A 20150-nucleotide genomic window follows, 5' to 3' on the forward strand; every position below is an offset into this window, starting at 1 on the left:
TAATTTAACTTTTCTTCTCTCAACACCAATTCCAGTGAGTGAAGTCCCTTAGCACCTGTGGTATTTCTGACACCTTCTTCATTCAGAAAAAGAGAAGTTGAATGATGTTGACCATTGTTTTCTTTCCATTTCCTACTGAAAGCCAACATCTTTTTAACATGACGACGAGCCTATAACTTTATGACTTTGTGCCTCAACTATAGTGGTGTGAGATAAGAAAACAGTTTTTTCATACACAGACAAATGTTAGTGTCATGCTGTTAGGGCTGTCAAATAAGAACACACCTACATTGTTCCGTTGTTGTGGGTCTAGAATGTCGTCTGCAGCCCACTGTGACCTGATGACAATAGAAACACAGAATTCTGTGTAATAAAATTGACAAAAACCCTGTATTAATGTGAGACATTCACATCAGACCAATACCTTATGGCAGTAATAAGGTTGAGATTCAGGTCAAACCAGTGTTTCACATCAGTGCATCCAAACTCATATTCAGCATGATCATTTCCTTCATCAAATCCAACCTAAATATTATGTTTCAGAGGGTTCAAAGAACTATATCATATCTTATTTACTGTAAATTCACTGAACAACTTTGTTTCCTGCTGCACTTTGTTAAGTGAGTCAGTCAATCACACGTGACCAAGATGATGTCATTTTTTTGCAATCCTGTTTTCTGTCCCAGTTCTTCGGCGACTCTGTCTGCCTGTGGTAGGATGTTAGTGTGCCAGATGTGACATCAATATATCCCTTCACGACTGAAATATTCCCCACTGTACTGGATTGCATATGCAATACATGTTATTGCCAGATTTTAACTCCAGGCAGTGTGTTTGTGAGTGCATGTGTGTTGATACACTCAGGGGAGATTGCCACATCTGTGAGTAGCCGCTGGGTCAGACGCTTCGCCTCTCCGTCATCATATTCTCCCTCCTCCCTGCTGTTAGTCTTTCTCTGCTTTTTCTCCAAATTATGTACTGCATTTTCCCTCCGGCAGCTCTTTTTGATTCTTTTGGTTTTGGATTCAGTCCGTGCCACACCCCTAGTTGCTGTTGCTCCACCTTGTCCCTCCTTTCCCCGTCTCCTCTCCGGAGTGGTAGTTTTCATCTGTTTCTTATATGTCCCCCCTCTCTGTTTTCCTCCTATGAGTAGTACTCCTCCATCCCTTTCCCTCCTTCCTTTTCTCCTCTGTCTCCTCTGCCCTCCCCTTAATGTAGTCCCATCACTGACCCAATTAAACATGGGGAGGGACACAGCAGGAGGAGAGTGACGGAGGTAGGCGAGAAAGAGAGGGAGCACAGGCATAGAGTAGAGGTGTTAGAGAGAGATTTGCAGGAAAAACAGAGAGAGAGTCACAAAACAATTGCCGCCAGCCTGCCAGGACGCAAACAGGGAATTGTCCGAACTTCACCTGGAACTTAAACAACCATTGACAGCCTTGGAGGCGGCAGGGTGGAGCCGTCCACAGTCCTGCTGTCACGCACTTACCGTTCTCGATGAAGGTACGAGGATAATAACAATCTACCCTCAGTGAAGATAGCAGGCGGGGAGCCGTGCGGAGTTAGGATGGAGGAATACCGGCATTTAGATGGAGACTGAGAGGAGATACTGAAGAGACGAAGACAGTGCATTCCTTGTTGCAGCTGAGTGGGGGGGAAGTGGTTTCCCCGAGGCAAGAGGAAGATTTTGGTTGAAAGAAACGGAGAGGGAGGACGGGGGAAAGGATGCATCTGTTCTTCAAAGAAAAGTGGGAGGTGGAGGGGCTGCAGACTGTGGGCATCCTCCTGGTGGTCTGCAGCTCCCTCAAACTGATGCACTTTCTGGGGCTTATCGACCTTTCCACGGCAGGTAAGGGAAACAGTACGCGAGTGAGAGAGAGAGTTACAATTATGAATTTGGTGAGGGGACATTAGGAGGAAAAACACTGTGCTGGAAATGGAAGCGTCTCCATGTGTGTTTTATATTGCATTACATTTAGGTGACGCTTTTATCCAAAGTGACTTACATTCATACACCGTAGACAGCTAAGGGGTTAAGTGTCTTGCTCAAGGACACATCGACCGATCCTCTGATTGAAAGACAGACCTGCTAACCACTGACCCATAGTCGCCCAGGATGCCATTTATAGAATTCAACATAATAGAGTTGTGTGGCCTAATTGCTTCAATAAATAGCTGTTCAATAAATAACTTTTTAACTCAAGTGCAAAATGGTAAAACTGACACAAAAGAAATCCAAAACCAAAACATGTATTTGAATGAAACATTCCTGTCCAGAGCACTTCTTAATGTAGGCCCATCTATACTGGGAAAACTACCTCTCTGAAATTCATCATTCAATACATTACATCTTACAACTAAAGGTTTCTGTCTGCGGATTATTTTATCAAACATGGACTTTACTTGCTCATTTTACTGATGAGGATGTGCTTTCCAAAATGTTTTCTGTTTTTATGTATTTGTAGTTTTCTTTTGCTTAAAGGGGCGCTCCACCGATTGTATACATTAAGATGATGTTGCCCGTCATGAAGAGTTCTAAAGTATAATGACTTCTAAAGTCGAAAAATATCATCAGGATGGCATTGAATTTTGGTAGATCTTTCCAGTTGTATTCTAACAAAAAATGCATTATGGGAATTGTAGGATCCAATGTTTTTTTAGCTTAAGGCATATCGATGGCCAAAGTCCAAAACCTCCTATCTGCACTTTGTGTATTTTTCATTTTTTTTTATTTTGTATATTTTATTAAGCATTGAGTATCCTTAACAAATATTATTCTGCAAGAAAAAAACAAGTTGTTATTAGTATTCTCCTAAAAGTGCATTTTTCAGCCATTGCTCTTCAGCCATCGATCTGCTGGACCATATAAGACATATTCTTTGTTTCTTTTTACCTCTTGTAAGCCCCCCAAATTTATAAAAGCGCAATACTTAGTAAATGGAGTGCAGTTAACAGTGAAGATAGATAGAAAAAGTGGGAATTAATGACATTAGGTAAAGGTGAATATTGCACCGTTTTTAAGAATGCAGTTCCACATCTCTCATCATCAGAGGGGCCTAGAGATATCTGAAGGTTCAATTGTTGGATCTGCAGTATACTGGTTCACTGTCATATGTTTGCCGCCTTGACAGTTTCTCTGTGCCTTGTGAAAATCCTCAGATCTCTTGAGTTTATGACACGGAGCCTCTTCAAAAGTTACTGGAGAAGTTAAAAATAGAAATGTTTTTCTTATTTCCTGCAGAGTTGTGATAGTTTGTCAGTGTACCCTCGGGGAAACTATTGAACTCTACAATCACGACAGGTCACGGTAAGAATGTCTTAATGCTGAAGAACAAAGAAAATTGCTTTTTTCCCGTGCCTGTTGCGGAATAGACTATAGTATAGTTCTATTAGATTGTTTGTTTCCCAAAATGAAATCATTTCTGTTCTCATTGTCAGTGCCACTCAAAAGACAATTTTAACTTCAAAGGCTGGGAAACAAATTGATCTTGTTTTCAACAAAGGCCAGTTTCCAACCTTCCATATTAAGCACTGCATCTTCTAAAACACTTAAGTTGATAGTAGGCTTTAACACAACGGTGAAATAGAAAAAAAGCAACACAAGTTTAGTAGTATGATGTGTAGAAAGGTGTTTTTGAGGCATGCTTTATAATATATAGGGGAACTTAAAGATATATGCATGCACACTTAAGCACATTAAAATCAGGTTTATCCCTCTGAGATCAAACATCTCTTCCAAGACAAACTTGGCGTAGACAGCCAGAGCACATTTACTCAAAGACATCACAACAAGCAAGATTTCAGCAGCAAAGAACAAAACTACAGAGAAAGAAACAGAGGAGATGGAAAGAAGGCTGTGAACAAGGGAGAGAGGAAAAGGTGTCCTAAAACAAGTATCTAACCGTTGTCAGTTTCCTGTAGATTCAGCTTCCATGGTCCTTACAAGTATTTCAAGATCGGTGTTCCATGCAGAGCAAAGGAAGGAAAAATAAAAAATAATTAAAGTTAAGTTTGTTCTTACCTTTCTCTTTCCAGGCCTTTAGAACAATCAGTAGAAATGAATTTGAGTTTGCTACACTGAGAGACAAACTGCATCTGACAATTGTCAAGATTAAAGATGAATTTCACAACTATTAAAGATATCATCAAACTTTTAGATATACCTGAATACCACTGGTTGCAATACGTGTATTAAAGTATTGTGTGAAAGTACAGTTCTGAGGTTTGACTTTTCAGATTTTTCGTTTTTTCTTTGCTACTTTGTACATTTCTTCACTGTATCTCGCAAATCTAATTATTGCAAATAAAAAAATTCTAAATACAAAACAACATATACAATGCATTGGACTATGATGCATTATAATGCAAATATGGTGCTTTGTTATGCAGCAGCAATGAACAAGCAGATTAGTCCAGATTAGCAATTAGCTTCACCTCAAGCAGTTACAACATTAAAATGCTCATCTTATTATCTGCCATCAGACATAATCAAAGGTGTAGTTTACTTTCTAGATTATTCAAGATTAAGTTTTGATTCTTTTTTTTACTTTTTTGACATATGGTGAAAGTATTTGATATTAATATCTGTATTGTGGGCGGAATATGTATACTAACTCACACAGACAGCTGAGGGCTGGGCTTGTGCGAAGTGGCTGGATGTATTAAAATAAGGTCTCCATCGGGCAACGTGCTCTTCTTTTTCTGGCTCAAAATGGTGCCGAGCCCCAGGTCAGGAGGGGCCGAGTCCCTGAGGCTCCATGGAGCAGAGAGACAACAGAATGACACATCACAGAGGAAAGATAGCCACTAGAGGTGCTGTGGTTCTATTGTTTTTCACCCCATCATGGCCTTCATTCCTCAGACCGCTTGGGTCCTGCTAAAAATGATGTGGGGACTGTTACCATGGAAACTAAGCAAGCGTAAGTAAGTGTGTGAATGTGTTTCACGTCCTCGATCTGGCTTTCATTATCACTCTGTGAAACATGCCAAGATGGGCATGATGCAGTTTGATTTGCAATGACCTGATATGGTGGTAGGCGTGATGAGCTCTGGTCGGTTTGGCAAATTGTATTAGGAAGTGAATTTAAGTCCTTCTGCCGATTGGGAATTAAAACTGTTGAAGTTTGACTTGTGGTTTGGATTGATGCTCTCTGCTGTTTTTCCATATTGTTTGCTGAATGTGGCATTGTGACAAGAGAGCCAGTCTGATCGAGGACACTGTGTGTTTCTAGGGTTCACACTGTGCTGCTGTGTAATATCTACCGTCTGAAGCGGTATTCACGGTCTCCCATCGCTGAGCCAGGTCAGCAGGCAACTACCAATTTGACTAAACGGCATGAATCAGTCTGTTGTTGCATCTGTCCGTTGCATGTGTGTGAAAACAGATTTCAGTTTGCAGACTTGCGTGTGTGTTTAACCTTTTGTGCTATGGTTGGTGATTACAGGTAATCCTTCCACCAGCCAAAGCAAAAAAACCATAAAGCAGCGATTCCTCAAGCTGCTGCCATGCTGCAAGCCCGAGGCTGCCCCCTCAATCAGTGAAAGCAAGTGCTCCTTCACTCTCTATACATCTCTTCTTTCTCCCAACAACTCTTTAGGGAATTCACAAGAGTCATACAGATGCTTGTGTGGATGCCGTTATATACACACAGCCAGCAAAACATTCAGTCACACAGGAACACACTCACTGTGCTTGCTTCCCTTGGGCTATGGACCGTGTGTGTGTGTGTGTGTGTGTGTGTGTGTGTGTGTTCGTGTGTGTGTGTATACAGTTATTGAGAGGTATTTCTTTGGACAAAACAAACAGATGGAATGAGGAATATTTGTTAATGGGTGTGTGTCCACAGCTTGTAAGATGTCTCTTCTTTACCATTTTCATTCAAGCCTCTTCTCACTTTCTCGGTATTCCTCTCTCGAGTTAACGTTGAGTTTTCAAAAAAGAAATTCAAGAAGTCCTTTTGTAGATGGTTTACTGACAAGGTTTTGCTTTACTTGGACAATTATGTGTGGAAAATGCTTGATTTAGTAACCTCAAAATTATGTATATAGAAAACAGGATCACACTCATGCATTGATTCAGTTAAATAAGAATGATAAAACAAGATGAACATTGTTGTAAACATAGAATGTTATTTTGTTTTACATATGAGACTGTATGATGAGCTCAATATTAGTTTGATGACTTCGTTAAACATGTGTTGGCCTGGTCCTGGCTGCCCTGCAGGTCGGTGCGGGTGCAGTGATGATAAATGCCGGCTATCCGTGTGTCTCTCCCTCACACAGACAGCGTGGAAGATGACTTTGAGTTATCTATCGTGTGTCATCGCCCAGAAAGCATGGACAAGCTGCAGGAGCAGACTAAGTTCACGAAGAAGGAGCTGCAAGTCCTCTACAGGGGCTTCAAAAATGTAGGTCTGGCTGGAGAAGAGAGAGACAAGGCAGACTGCAAATCAAAAAATAAACATAAAACGTCTGGTTCTAGTTCCATTATGTTGGGCGTTAAGATTTATATTTCGTGGCAGGTGGGAACTAATGAGTTTTCTCACTTCACATGTGTGTCCCAGGAGTGTCCCTGTGGTGTGGTGAATGAGGAGAACTTTAAGATCATTTACTCCCAGTTCTTTCCACAAGGAGGTGAGTTGATAACTCCTTCTGCTAAACCGGAAGAGCTCCAACTGTGTCCATAATTCTCTCTATCTTCAGAAAATTCATGTTTTCAGATAACAGCATTTATTTGTAGAAGTGCACATTGAGCTTTTTGTCATCACAATGAAATTACCATAATTAACTCGTTATAAATCCGCTCTGCTGAACCATAATCCACGCTCTGCAAAGAGGGGAGGCCATTTTTAATTTCATGATATTTCGGTTGATAAAATGTTAACCACTCGCCTCCAGTTGAATCTGAAATGATTCTTATATCTTGGCTATATTTAGTTGGCTGCTAATCCAAGCTGTCCAACGACTTTGCTTCATGTTTCGAGGGCACACAGGTTACTGTAAGTCTCTACCTTTGCAGATTCAAGTATGTATGCACATTTCCTGTTTGAAGCCTTCGACACTAACAAGAACGGCTCAATTAGTTTCGAGGTGAGCTATATTCTTATATCAGCTTCATTTTTAGAGATAAGAGCAAATGTGTGCTCCGGTTTAATCTGCCACCATGACTGTATCCACACATGTACACGTTTACGTGCCCACAGAGATTAGTGCCGTGATGAAGATTTGACTGCATTTACTGCGTTAAGATTTAAGTAATGCCAAAACAATACGGTTAATTGTTCCGTTTCTTTCTCAGGACTTTGTATTTGGCTTGTCTATCATCTTGAGAGGGACCATTAATGACCGGTTAAACTGGGCGTTCAACCTCTATGACCTGAACAAAGATGGCTGCATAACCAAAGAGGTAACACACGTAGATGTTACACTGTTCTTTGTAGTCTCCGAATGACTTGCTGTAATGGTTGCTGAGCAGGGCTGTAGGTCATGTCCTCAGTATTTTGGGGGATGTGGAGGCTGTTGCTATTTGTACATTTTGAGTTTGGTGGAAACCATGTGTGGAAATGTCTCCCAGAAGTATGATGTGTTGAATACATCAACTTTTATTTTGAAAGTTAGAACTATGCACCAGTATGTCAAACGTACCCTCTGTGTATATGGACATTACATAACCAAGTTATTTCTGGGTGTGACTGAAATAAAATGGTCACTGATGTCAAATATCAACCAACATTTTCAACCAACAAAATTAAATAAAACCCGGTCATTTTTTAATCAAATAAGGCTAAATAAAAAACAATGCTCTACGACTGATAGCACAGCCTCAAAGCGCTTTTTTTCTGTTGTCTAACAATTTCTACACCCTTAATAATATTGTCTCCTTTTTGTCCTTCCCTTTCCAGGAGATGTTTGACATCATGAAGTCCATCTATGACATGATGGGGAAGTACACGTACCCCACGATGCAGGACGACATTCCAAGAGAACACGTGGAGAGCTTCTTCCAGGTCAACAGTCTTTTGTATTAACTCCTCAATGTATGATTGTTTAAACCACAGAAAGATTACTAATGGAAGTTCGAAGTTATGTACTAAATTATTATAATTTTTCACTAAATAAAAATGTGCTGCTCCATTTTCCTTTCAGAAAATGGACCGGAATAACGACGGGGTGGTCACGATAGAAGAGTTCATTGAGTCATGCAAAAAGGTTGGGAGGAAAAGAAACCTTTGACATTTAAATATGCTTATTTGCATTCTTGCAGAGTTAGATGAGAAGATTGACATCACTTCCTTGTCTGCCCAGAGCAGATAAGCGTAGCTCAGCATAAAGACTGGAAGGATTTTCAGTGACTATATGTCTGGCAAAGAAATATAACCACATAACTCTTATGTAATTTGTCATATTGCATTTTGTTTGCGTAGAGATAAAACTAAATACAAATAACGTGTTCATTAAGTGAGCTTTAGAGGTGCTGGTAGGTGAATTTTGTTTTTTGTTTTACTTTGGACAGAGCAAGGCTAGCTTTTATAACTGGTTCACTCAACTTTTAATTCTCAATCATAAGATAACATAATAATAAATGACGCCTTCTCCAAACCCCTTATCTCTGTCTAGGATGAGAGTATCATGCAGTCCATGCAGCTGTTTGACAACGTCATCTAAGAACCTGGACCAGAGAGTACGCTGGCGCCAGGGAGGGGAGCTTGTGTGGAAAAGGAATATCTGGATTGAAAAGAGAAAGTGTGTGTGTGTGTGTTTGTGTGTGTATGTGTTGAGAGCTGTGAGCATTCAGGCCGTCTCCCGCTTCCTGGACCCCCAATGACATTTCTCCAAGCAACAATGGAGTTCCCCCGACTCCGTTCCTTACCATGCAGAAGTTAGTTTTACCCAAAAGGCACAGAGAAAGAAGGCAAGCAGCGGGCTCACGACATCCCCCACCTGTTCTATTTGAACTTTAGTTTATTACTATTACCGATGGTGGAACTTTCACAACTTGAATGGCTGAATTCAGAGGGAGGAAGTTGCCTCCAAACCTTCATCTAAGATCACTGCTCCCTGTGATGGCAGAGATTTGGAATCGGATCCCGTCTCTGAGCATGTGGGTAACGCCTCCCAGGAGCCGCATCAATAGAAAGGAATCTACCACCCTCTTGAGGAAGAGAGTGAGAAAGACACTTCCTGAGGAAACAGCTGACCAATTGAAGCTCAAAGTGATTTTTACAGATGGAGGTTCAATCATGTTGTTTTCCATGAGGAACAGATTACAATATCGCATGATGATGTCACTAATATCCAATTATGTATTTACAGAGATACTCCAAAGTCTGCTTGTCTGTCTGCTGTTCCTAGTCATTCACAGGTGCCTCACCCTATATGCGTGTGTGTGCGTGTGTGTGTGTGTGTGTATGTGTGTGTGTGTGTGTGTGTGTGTGTGTGTGTGTGTGTGTGTGTGTGTGTGTGTGTGAGCATGTGTAACACAAGAGGCTGATGGTACAATGGTACAACACCAATCTCCATTCATGGGATTCTGGTAGAATAATTCCGAGCCTTCCAAACTATTGCAGTCCTAGCTGTAGGTGTCTATTGACTGTTGTACATTTTCTAGCATTCCCAATGGTGTGATACTAGGCAGTTCAACGAGGACTGCACCAATAGTTGAGGAGCTGTTTTGACCATCCACACGTCTTTCAACACAGGACAGGCATAACACCGTTGTATTAGTCTATCAATGTACATTCAAGGGGAATTTTTTAGATTTCAGATTGTATTTGTGAACTTCTTGTAATCGGAAATGTCATGTGGCTGTAGCAGGTTGTACCACTTAAAAGAAAGAAAATTCAAAAACCCTTGTTGCATTAAATTAGGCTCATTCAATTTCAAGAGGCATAGTATGTGTGTGTGTACTGTTAGTGAGAAAGACATGGTTTAAAACGTTTTTTTATGCCCTTCTCATGTGTTATTCTCTCTCCCTCTGTAACACCAAAGAGACAATTTCAATTAAAGAGGTATATACAGCCACTCTGAGTTAAGATATATAGCCCACCTGTGGGTGAGAGAGAGGGAGATGCTGTGTAGTACGTAGGGCAAGGGGCAATCGGAGATGAAAGGATATCATTTGGTAAGTGGCAATGTGGTTTACGTGCAAATTGTCCAAACTCAAGTGTAGTTTTATGTTGCAAACCCACACGACATTTGAAGAATGGGACTGCTGATGAAATTAAACGATCTTGCTACTGTTACTGTAAATTTCCACTGTCCCTGTTAAATAATCACATAAAACAGCTTCATTTAAAACTTGAATGGAACAAGTAACGGAGACACTGAAGCCGTAATCCAATAGGCTCTAGTATCTTTTTAATGCAGACACTGACATGGAATAGCAATAATGTTCTCTACCACGCATCAGCAACTCTCCTCTCCCACCTCTCAAATCCTCAGAGCACAGTATAGGGCGCACTAAAGCCCTGATGAAAATATGCACTTCTAACCCTGACATTTCTTTCTGTTCTTTCTTTCTTTTGTTCTCTGGGGAACAAGTGGTTTGACTGATTGTTCCTTGCCAATAGTTTTTAACTTCCATTCCTGACTACAAGTAAAACCTGTCTCTACCCGCATGTACTGTGTCTTGAAAACCTACTAACCTGTTGTACTGACTGTCTAGTTAGCTAGCCTCAACTGGTTGCATTACGTATTCAAAATATGTATATTTTGTACAGAGACAATAAAATTCACAGTTACTATGCAAAAATTGACTGAAATTTGAATTTTAAAAGACAGTACATAAGTGTCTTTATTAAAATAAGACAAAGTACAAAGCAAACATCAAAACAAAAAAAAATCATTATCATTCATCATCCCATCACCAAGAAAAGATTCATAACTTAAATATATATATGTTACACATAATCTCAACAGCCACATCTGATTCAACTAGCCGTGTATGACCAGACACAAGGCAAGAGGTGAGCAACCAAAACAAGATCAAAAAGTGTATTTAACATATTGCTGCAGAATTTTGGCTGGCTGCAAACCAAATTCCGAACCCGTACGTTCACTGGAAATCCTGTGGATGTTTCATTAAAAGCTGGATAGAAACTTTAAATGTGCTTGATTTTGCTTTGCATGAGTGTTTGAGTCCTTGCAAAACAAAAGACTTCACATTAGGTTGTGATCTTCTGATCCTAACATGCATCAACAAATGCTTCAGACAGTTCCTCATTGACAGCCTTGATGTACTTGTGTAATTATCAACACTCATAACACTGCTTTAATAACAGTGTGCTGAAATAATTAAATGTTACCACAGGAGAGATGTTCAGCATAATTATGCATAATAGTCGAATGTTAAATAAAACATTTTTACATTTTCAACGCTTCAGTTTTCTCTCCGAATGACTTGTTCATAATGTCACTGCTGGCTCTTAGAGGCTTTATGTGTAGCTAGTAGGGATTGGTTTGTCCATAAAGCAGTGGGCCTTTACTTGGGAATCTTGCGGAGCTCTGCCAGAACCCAAATGGCCAGTGAGAGAAGAGCTACTGATCCAGACTGGTGTGTTGCTGCCAGTGAAGTGGGAACATACAGCAACAGGGTGCTGATACCAAGTGCAACCTGAGGAGCACAAACACATGGAGTTCAGTTACACAGTATCAATGGACTGAGTTTACATGTTCCTGGGCTGACTGACAGCCTACCTGTCCATAGGCCATTGCTGCGAGGAGGCTGATGGCGATCTTAGCCCTCCTGGGCAGCATCATCCTCCGTGAGAACAGATACAGGCCTGTAATTGCGGTCAAAGAAGAGATCGCCTGGAAGAAAACAAAATACAGCGGACCATCAACAACCTACTGCTGCCCCTCAAATTACTGAATGGGATGAGTGAAGGGTACAAATAATGATTAATGTATGTTGAAATGTTGCCCAGGAGATTATTTCTCTTTAGAAATAATAACACACCAGAATTCTGTGGTCGAACTGCACAGTTGTGGGATTTTCAAAGAGGTTCTTGAGTGGTGGAGAGAAAGCCAGCAGATCATCTGGTATCCACCGATCTCCCATTTTAGGGAAGGAGTTATACACCAGCCCAGCATCCAAACCGGCAACAAAGGCACCTATGTAAAAGCATTTGTAAAATGTTTACAAATAAATCTCCATATATATATATATATATATATATATATATATATATATATATATATATATATATATATATATATATATATATATATATATATATATATATACACACACACACACACACACACATATATATATCCTTCATTTCTATTATATTAACAGTCTGCAACATTAGATTAGATATACAATAACTTTTAATGTCCAAGTATACTTATATTCTATTTATTATATAGATAACTATCTATTTATGTCTTGAAACTGAAAGCACTTATATCACTACTTCTTAAAAGAAATGCATTCAGATATTTATGTTTGATGTTATTTTCTGACATTGCATTCACACAAGAACAAACAGTACCAGAAAGAGCAGTAAGGAAGACGAGTCCACCAGTACCCTTGGCAAACCTCCGAAGCTGCATGAGACGTTTGGTTTCTGCCAGCTATGAAAGAGGCGTCTCCAGGAATTATTAAAAATAAAACTTGACAAACTGCGTGACATTTACGGACACAGATCAAGGTATTAGTTGTATGGATTAGTTGAGATGTAGACTGAGTTTATCCTAGGTGGCCTGTAGGCAAGAGACTGCCTCTGTACCTTGTGTGCAGGCAGCAGCAGAGTGAGTCCTGTCGAGAGACTGGCGCAGTACAGCAGCAATGCAGAACCAAGGTGAGCACTCAGGCGATACTGGCTGACCCGCGGGATGTCATGAGACTCCGGTTTCTCCTCCAGACCGCTTTTTACCATGTACCACCCCAGAAGGCCCTAAGATGACACGCACACAATGATAGTCATTCATGTGTTTTTGACATGCATACAACTTGACTACAAACGTCATGAAGTCCGACGAATCTCTCACATTACTGCGGCTGTATTGAATCTTACCTGGAAGAAGACAAATCCGCAAAGCCCGAGCACTTTTCCCTTCATGGAGCGAGTGAAGTATCCTTTCCTCCAGAAGTAGATAGTGGGGAGGATGTACGCCAGTCCAACCAGCCTTCCCCACATACGATGACCCCACTCCATGTAGAAGATAAACTTAAACTCTTGCAGAGTCATGTCATGGTTCATTCTGGGAAAACATAATGACAACAGATAATTGGTCTTTCAACTCAGGACCCAATGAATATTTTTGTTTACAACATGTCACAGGCATATTAAATTACATAATGAAATTATAGGCCCGCTTGTATGCAGAGTGTAGAACCACTTCTTACTTATATTTAGTTGTCAAGCATTAGCAAATCAAGACATAACAAGCACAAATAATTAGCGATAGGGTGTCTTAAAACAGTCTTGATGAAGAGTGTGGATGAGGCAAACAGAGAAGATGGGGCCTTACATTTTGAATTCAGGGAACTGTTGGTACTTAGAAAACTCAGCCTCCCACTCGGCTCGCGACTGAGGGGGCTTCATCTCCCTCACCAGATGCCAGTCCACCATAGAAAGCCCGGATTCTGTTAACCTGATTTAAACACATGCACATAGATAGATAGATAGATAGATATATACTTTATTAATCCCCAAGAGGACATTTTTTTGATAGATATATACTTTAATGTTTTTTTAATGTTGATGTGTACATTCAAGTACACATCAACACCTCCAATACAAGGAAACCAATTGAATAAACAGACGCTTCGCTTTGAAGTCACTTTACCTCGTGACACCACCCAAGACAACAGCCCCAACCACCAGTCCGCTGCAGCCGAGTAACCAGCGACCTAGTATGCGATTCGTGGCCGCGTTTGGGACCCTAGATGCCGCCGCAGCAGAGGAGGCGCCCGCCTCACCTGCGATGGTGCTCTGACCTCTATTCACAAGCCAGTGTCGCAGCTGTGGACTCCGCTGATTTAAAAGAAGAAACGGTCACATTTACCTTGCTAACAAATGCATATTAACTAACTATACTGGAGAAACACTAATGCCCAAGTGAGCGGTGCATACGCGTTGAAAACAACACCAACGTGCAACAAACGGGCTGTGGGGAGCCTGAAGGATCGGGTCAGAATATTGCTCGTCTGACCTTTTTCAGGAGTCTCCAGCTAGGAAGTTCTATCAGCAGGTAGCTTCATACTCACGCTGCTGTGTTGAAATCCCTTTCCTGCGCTTCTGCAACTGCAAAAGATGGTTGTCCGCAGAGAAGAAAGTAACATGGTTGAAGTGTTGCGGTTCGCTAATGTCATGCAGTACGAGTTGAAGCTGTAACGTTAACCAGAGCTGGATGTTGGTGGTGCTTACAAAACCACGTTTCCTAATTCAACTCTGACCTCCTGACGTCACAACAAGCCGACGAACAAATATACATATATATATATATATTTATATATATATATATATATATATATATATATATATATATATATATATTTGTTTAACTTGTATTTGTATTTGTTAGATTTAAAACACGATATCCAATAGACAAAACATAATACATGTACTACTCAATATGTTCTAAACCTTATTATCGGGAGAGACGGGACTTCCTGTGGGTGGTGCATGTTTTGTGTTTCGGCGTATCCCGCATGAGCGGTCAGCCTCCTCCCGCTAAGCCCAGTAGCGTTGCGTGTCCACCCGCCAGACCTTGTGTTAGAAATGAAACTAACCGGGAAACGCTGAATCCGGGCATGGCTGAGTTTAACCGTCATTAAGGGCTGAAGTCAGTCCCCCAAACAACAAGTACCGCCTTCATATCGCTTCCAAGAGGGTGACAAGGTCCCATGCATCGATAGGAAGTGGATTGGACAGGTAGTAGTTGTTTCTTTCTTTTAGCTAAAGGATTGTGTACGTTTGTCTCACCGTGCAGGCTGTCGGGATGGCAGAGAGCTTTTTAATGGAGGCGTGTGTGGACTCCGTGGAGTCTGCTGTCAACGCTGAACGAGGAGGTAACGTGCAGTGAACTCTTTGGTGCTTGTTTATTACACTCACTGTACTTGCTGTAATGCATGCATTCATACATGGAGAGGTTGCAGTCATTCTTACAATTCATCTTGTATGTACTCGGTGGAGAGGAGTATTTAATTGGCATGCGATGTTATTTCATTTCTCAAAGGTCACAGGCCATAAAGGTGTGTTTATCTTTAAAGGTGCAGGTCGACTTGAACTGTGTTCTAGTCTTCTGGAGGGAGGACTCACTCCCAGCCAAGGTCAGCTCAGTTCACTTCTGTACACAACCCTAGACTCTTGAGTAACTGCTGAGACCAGACCAGCACATACATCACACATGCCTTTATGAATTGCTTTGCAGGTCTGCTGCAGGTAGTGAAGCAATATGTCAAAATTCCAGTCTACGTGATGATCCGGCCTCGCGGGGGGGACTTCCTGTACTCTGACCAGGAAGTGGAGGTGATGAGGAAGGACATAGAGCTGATGAAGAGGCACAGGGCCGACGGACTAGTGCTGGGAGCCCTGACAGAGGATGGACGTGTGGACACGGAGCTCTGTATGGAGTTTCTAGGTATTGTCTGCCTGTACACCTGATCTCATCTCTGAGCCTACGAGGCACTGAACACAAACAACCAAGATGCTCACTTAACAAAGCATGATGTAAAGGTCCACGAAAAAGCAAATCAGGTGTTTCTGGCCCAACTTCACCTACTTTCAAGGTGACCAATAGTCTGAGAAACTAAAGTTGTTCTTTATACTACAAGTGTTGCTGGGATTTTGGTCTTTTCAGTTCCACTAATAGGTGTACATGAAAGACATTTCCTTAGTTCCGCTGTGTTCTTTCTTTAGATCTTGTCAATTCAAAAACCTCACTAAAATGCCATTTCAAAATATTACCAAGCAAAACAAAGGACCACTTTTTATGTTTATTACAAATTAATTCAAATAGTGTATTCTACACGTGGCACTATATATATATACAAATATAAGATATAAAAAACATATCCAGTTGCCATGTTGGCATGTCCTCGTGGGAAAGGCAGAGGTGTGATTAATAATATTATCGATGGCTGTTTTCCGTTTAGCTGTTCAAGTTGTCGGCGCCTCCAGTATATTTAGGAAAGTCGGCACACTGGGCCCCTTCAATTGAATCTAGGCATTAATGTTATTAGTTAGGGCTTTTCCTGCTGTCAAAATGTTTGCAGTAAAAAAAGATCTGTACTTTTTTTATAAATCTACCCACCCTAACCTTCAAGGGAAAGTTACACAAGGACCTTTGTCTTTTTTCTAAACGTCACATAAAATGCAGTATGTTTTATGTAGTAGTCTATTTTGTATTTATGCAAGTCAGAAAGAAAAAGTATTGTAGCAATAATCCATATTAACGATTATTGGGTTGGCAGTGGCTCACAAAACACAGTATGAGTAAAGTAAATGTTTCAGTCTTATAGAGTATGTGACACTGAAGAAACAACTGGCCATAGTTAGAGGTGTGTAGGCTTAGAAAAATAGGTAAAATGTTCATAATGTTTTTATACTGCAACTGACACACGTTGTTTGAGGTTTTGTATCATTCCAGGTTTTCTTCTGATTGTCATTTTTTGCTTTCCAGCTGCCGCTCAACCTTTGCCTGTCACCTTCCACCGAGGTAACACCTCTTTCAAATGAAATGTAGATTTAAAGCTTTTGAAACGCTATCACAAAGCCCTTTTAGAGTGATTCACAAGTGCCTCCAAAGGCTTGAGAATCGCTATTTCTATACTGATATTGATCTTACTGCAGCTTTCGACATGGTTCATGACCCAGCGGTTGCCCTGGAGTCTCTGGTATCATTAGGGTTCCAGCGCCTTTTGACAAGTGGCTGTGACAACTCTGCTTTGGAGGGACTCCCTCTCATTAAACAGCTCATTGATCAGGTATATATAAATGATATGTACACTTACATGTTTGCATGTAAGCATATGAAAATGCCAAGGCGATTTGTCTGTGTCGGTGAGAAGCTTGTGTCTCTCTTTCTACCATTCGTATGTCCCATTCTCTACCTTTCCTTCCACTCCACAGGCTAAAGGGAGAATTGCCATCATGCCAGGCTAGTACTTTTGCTTTTTAAAAGTACATTTATATGTGTTTTCTTTTTAATTGTTTTCTTTATTTAAAAACAGGAGGAGGTATCACTGAGAGGAACCTGCAGAGAATTCTAGAGGGCACGGGGGCTCAAGAGTTTCACTGCTCAGCCCGCTCCGGTAGGGATTCTGCCATGAAGTTCAGGTATATATTATTTTTCCCATCCTTACATACATTACAAGATTTCTTTCAACTATAAGGCATAAAACTTATCATTTGTTGTTGCTGTCTGTGTAATGTTTCCGTGTGCAGGAACTCCTGTGTGACGATGGGAGCAGCTTTCTCAGCACCAGAGTACGGTCTGAAGGTGGCAGATGTGAGCAAGGTCCGCACTCTTAATGCAATAGCCAAAAATACCTTGTGAATGGGTTCTGGACAAAAGTGATCATTAGTAATTATATGGCTATGTCAGTGATTATTTTCACTAAAGCCCAAAATAAGTAGACATTTTGGAACTTTTTTACCTTTTAAAAAAAAAAAAAAAAAAAAAATCCCTAATCAAACAGTTTGTAAAGCTAGAGCTCAGGGAAAGCATCGCAGCCTTCTGGGATATGAAGTCAAAGTATCGCACAGTGCAGAATGATGAATCATTTACATAAATGATTGTACACATGTATAATAAAAGTGTAATAACATAGTGTTGTTTTCAGAATAGTATGTTTTAAAGTTTCCATGTAGCTGATCTATATTTATATACAGCACTCCCGATTCAGTTGAAAATAATGCAAAGTTGTGACCTTCTGTACTTCATTTTTTTACTAGGACAAAAACATTGTGGATTTGCTCAGAATTCAATTAAAGTCCCAAATGATTGAACAATTCAGTTCACTTATGTTTATTGCCAATGTTGTCAAATGTCTCCTGCAATTAAAACCAGTCTCTTATTAAATTAGTTATATATATGTTATATCTTATATATATGATATAGTTTTATACCATCATTTAGATCTCATTTGAATACAATTCATATTTCTTACAATTATTATACGTCACAAATGTCACTTATTCATCGTAAAAGACAACAACAACAAAAAAACGTAATTTTCAACAGACTCCTGTAGCTTTACAACTATGTGCTGTAAACGTGTATACAGTAAAGCACAAGACACAAGGGTTGTTTCAAGAACCAGGTCTGCTGAGTCATCTGCATGGCTAAGAAAAATTGGAACTTGGACTGATAAACACCTGTTCAGGGTATATTGGAGCAAAGTTATCCAGTTACTTCTTAGAAAACAAAGTTGGTGAGTTATACTAGCATATAGTAATATCTTATTACGTCTTATTTCTTTCAAGTCTTTAATACAAACGTATGACAGCATTGTAGTTCTGGGTTAGTGTTGAATGCTCTCTAATTAATTTAGTTAATATTGTATGTTTACTCTGTTACCTTGTTTGCTGCTGCTACAACCACATTTCCCCCTGGGGATGAATAAGTATCTATCTATCTAAAACATAGTTTGTCGTCTCTCTTCTCAATGCATTTAACAGACACCTAATATATCCACATTAGAATAAATATCGGTATATGTCCCCTGTGGGTGTCTAGTCTGAGAGCAGAAATAAGCACATATAGTTGATGTTTAATATGTGAGTTTAAGTTGAAAGAAAAACAACACCGAGCCCAAGGTTGCATTATCCTAGTTTCATGGTGTGTTGGTTCAACAGTCAACAGATACTCAATTCATAGGAGACTGAGGAACGAAGCAAACAGTTTTTAATCAAGTGTTTTTACACATCTCTGGTTTAAAATTGCCATCACTTGTATAATAGTTATTTTTACCACTTAGTAAAATACAACTTGCGTGTTTCTACTCTAACCGCCCTGCCTCCTCTTGAATCTGTGTCTGGCATTTGGCTTCCCCCTCCACGTAGTTTCTCACAGCTTTAGTGGAAGTCGCTGTTAGTAAAGTAACTGCACTTCACTATTGTGCAACAAGCATTGAGACCTAGTTGATAGTTAGTTGAGACTAAGTGCTAATTTGTATAGAAGCTCATGCATAGCACCATAGTAGTATCTTTAAATATGCATGGGTTGTCTGCACGTGTTACATGGCTATCTTGACGATGAGTCAGCCATATGGTTGTTATCAAACATGTAATTATTAACCGCCACACAGTCCAAGTATTCTGATTTATAGATTTCCATAGTCCTTGAAAAACTAGACACACATTCTTTGGTGCTAATATAAGTTGTATTTGCAGAAATGTAAATTAATTACTATACTACAAATCTGCCTTGGACATGCTGAGTTTTAATTTCACTCCATTTCAATTTAGGTGAGTTTTATTCCAATGTTTGCTTGTTGATATTACTAATTATGATAATATAATCATATTTACCAAGTTGTTTATCAGCTCTGTTTTTGTTCAATTTGTTTGTTAGAAATTGATACATATAAATCTGAGAACATGCTGAAGTGGTCGCATCATCTCTGGATGGCACGCACACATGGATCACCACCACAACGACAACACAGTACTGTTGATACATTTCTGTGTCATGTGTTCATCTTCCTCGCAGACCGACTTACACACACACACCAACAGCAATGCTTCTTTGTTTCAGTGGTTTGTGTTGAACTTGTATCAATTTACCTCTGGAAAGGTCTGAACATATAACTGGACATTAAAATGGCACATGAAGAAAACCCGGTTCTTTTACACAGCAGCAAACGCATGTTCTTTTTGATCATGTACTGTCCCTGACTCAAACGCATGATTGCCTGAAACTAACCTGTTGTGACTTAAAAATGTGCCTCCGTCCAGAGAAAGTACAGGCGACCAGAGTATAAGTGGAAACAGGAAAAGGGATCTAATGAGCCCCACTCCCTCCCCTTCCCTAAACACATTCCCTTTTTGGGTGGGCCCTCCCCCTAACACAAGGAAAAACAGCATATAAATATCTGCGCAAACTCCCCTGTCTCTCTTTCTATCTATCTCTCTCTCTCTTGCTCTCTCTCTCTCTCTCTCTTTCTCTAACATGCAGCCATCTGCCTGAAATGTTGA

General features: G+C 40.2%; 3 protein-coding genes across 8 annotated transcripts in view; 2 read left to right on the top strand and 1 right to left on the bottom strand.

Annotated features, from left to right (window-relative positions):
• Positions 1 to 8664, top strand: part of LOC117744004 (Kv channel-interacting protein 2) — an 80479-nt gene extending 71815 nt beyond the window's left edge. For 2 of the 6 annotated variants that reach the window (XM_034552051.1, XM_034552050.1), the window contains exons 2-8: positions 6283 to 6407; positions 6564 to 6633; positions 7019 to 7089; positions 7298 to 7405; positions 7902 to 8006; positions 8146 to 8208; positions 8617 to 8664. In XM_034552051.1, coding sequence (XP_034407942.1) covers positions 6283 to 6407; positions 6564 to 6633; positions 7019 to 7089; positions 7298 to 7405; positions 7902 to 8006; positions 8146 to 8208; positions 8617 to 8664 — 590 coding nt within the window. Of the gene's footprint in view, positions 1 to 5444; positions 5548 to 6282; positions 6408 to 6521; positions 6634 to 7018; positions 7090 to 7297; positions 7406 to 7901; positions 8007 to 8145; positions 8209 to 8616 lie in introns of all 6 variants that reach the window. The other 4 variants (XM_034552048.1, XM_034552047.1, XM_034552046.1 and 1 more) reach the window with 4 other exon arrangements.
• A 2099-nt stretch (positions 8665 to 10763) lies between these two features.
• LOC117743837 (cytochrome c oxidase assembly protein COX15 homolog) lies at positions 10764 to 14427 on the bottom strand. Its single transcript, XM_034551730.1, has 9 exons — positions 14216 to 14427; positions 13795 to 13982; positions 13477 to 13599; positions 13020 to 13206; positions 12732 to 12899; positions 12495 to 12576; positions 11957 to 12111; positions 11695 to 11808; positions 10764 to 11611 (listed from the first exon to the last, which is right to left on the bottom strand). The coding sequence occupies exons 1-9, from the start codon at positions 14318 to 14320 to the stop codon at positions 11480 to 11482; spliced, it is 1254 nt and encodes a 417-aa protein (XP_034407621.1). The 5' UTR covers positions 14321 to 14427; the 3' UTR covers positions 10764 to 11479.
• A 245-nt stretch (positions 14428 to 14672) lies between these two features.
• cutc (cutC copper transporter homolog (E. coli)) lies at positions 14673 to 17963 on the top strand. Its single transcript, XM_034551731.1, has 8 exons — positions 14673 to 15019; positions 15221 to 15280; positions 15382 to 15591; positions 16633 to 16668; positions 16803 to 16936; positions 17082 to 17109; positions 17183 to 17288; positions 17397 to 17963. Exons 1-8 carry the CDS (start codon positions 14950 to 14952, stop codon positions 17506 to 17508), a joined length of 756 nt encoding a protein of 251 aa, XP_034407622.1. The 5' UTR covers positions 14673 to 14949; the 3' UTR covers positions 17509 to 17963.
• The last annotated feature ends 2187 nt before the right edge of the window (positions 17964 to 20150 follow it).

The sequence above is a fragment of the Cyclopterus lumpus genome, chromosome 15 (genome assembly GCF_009769545.1).
Source record: "Cyclopterus lumpus isolate fCycLum1 chromosome 15, fCycLum1.pri, whole genome shotgun sequence".
NCBI lineage: Eukaryota > Metazoa > Chordata > Actinopteri > Perciformes > Cyclopteridae > Cyclopterus > Cyclopterus lumpus.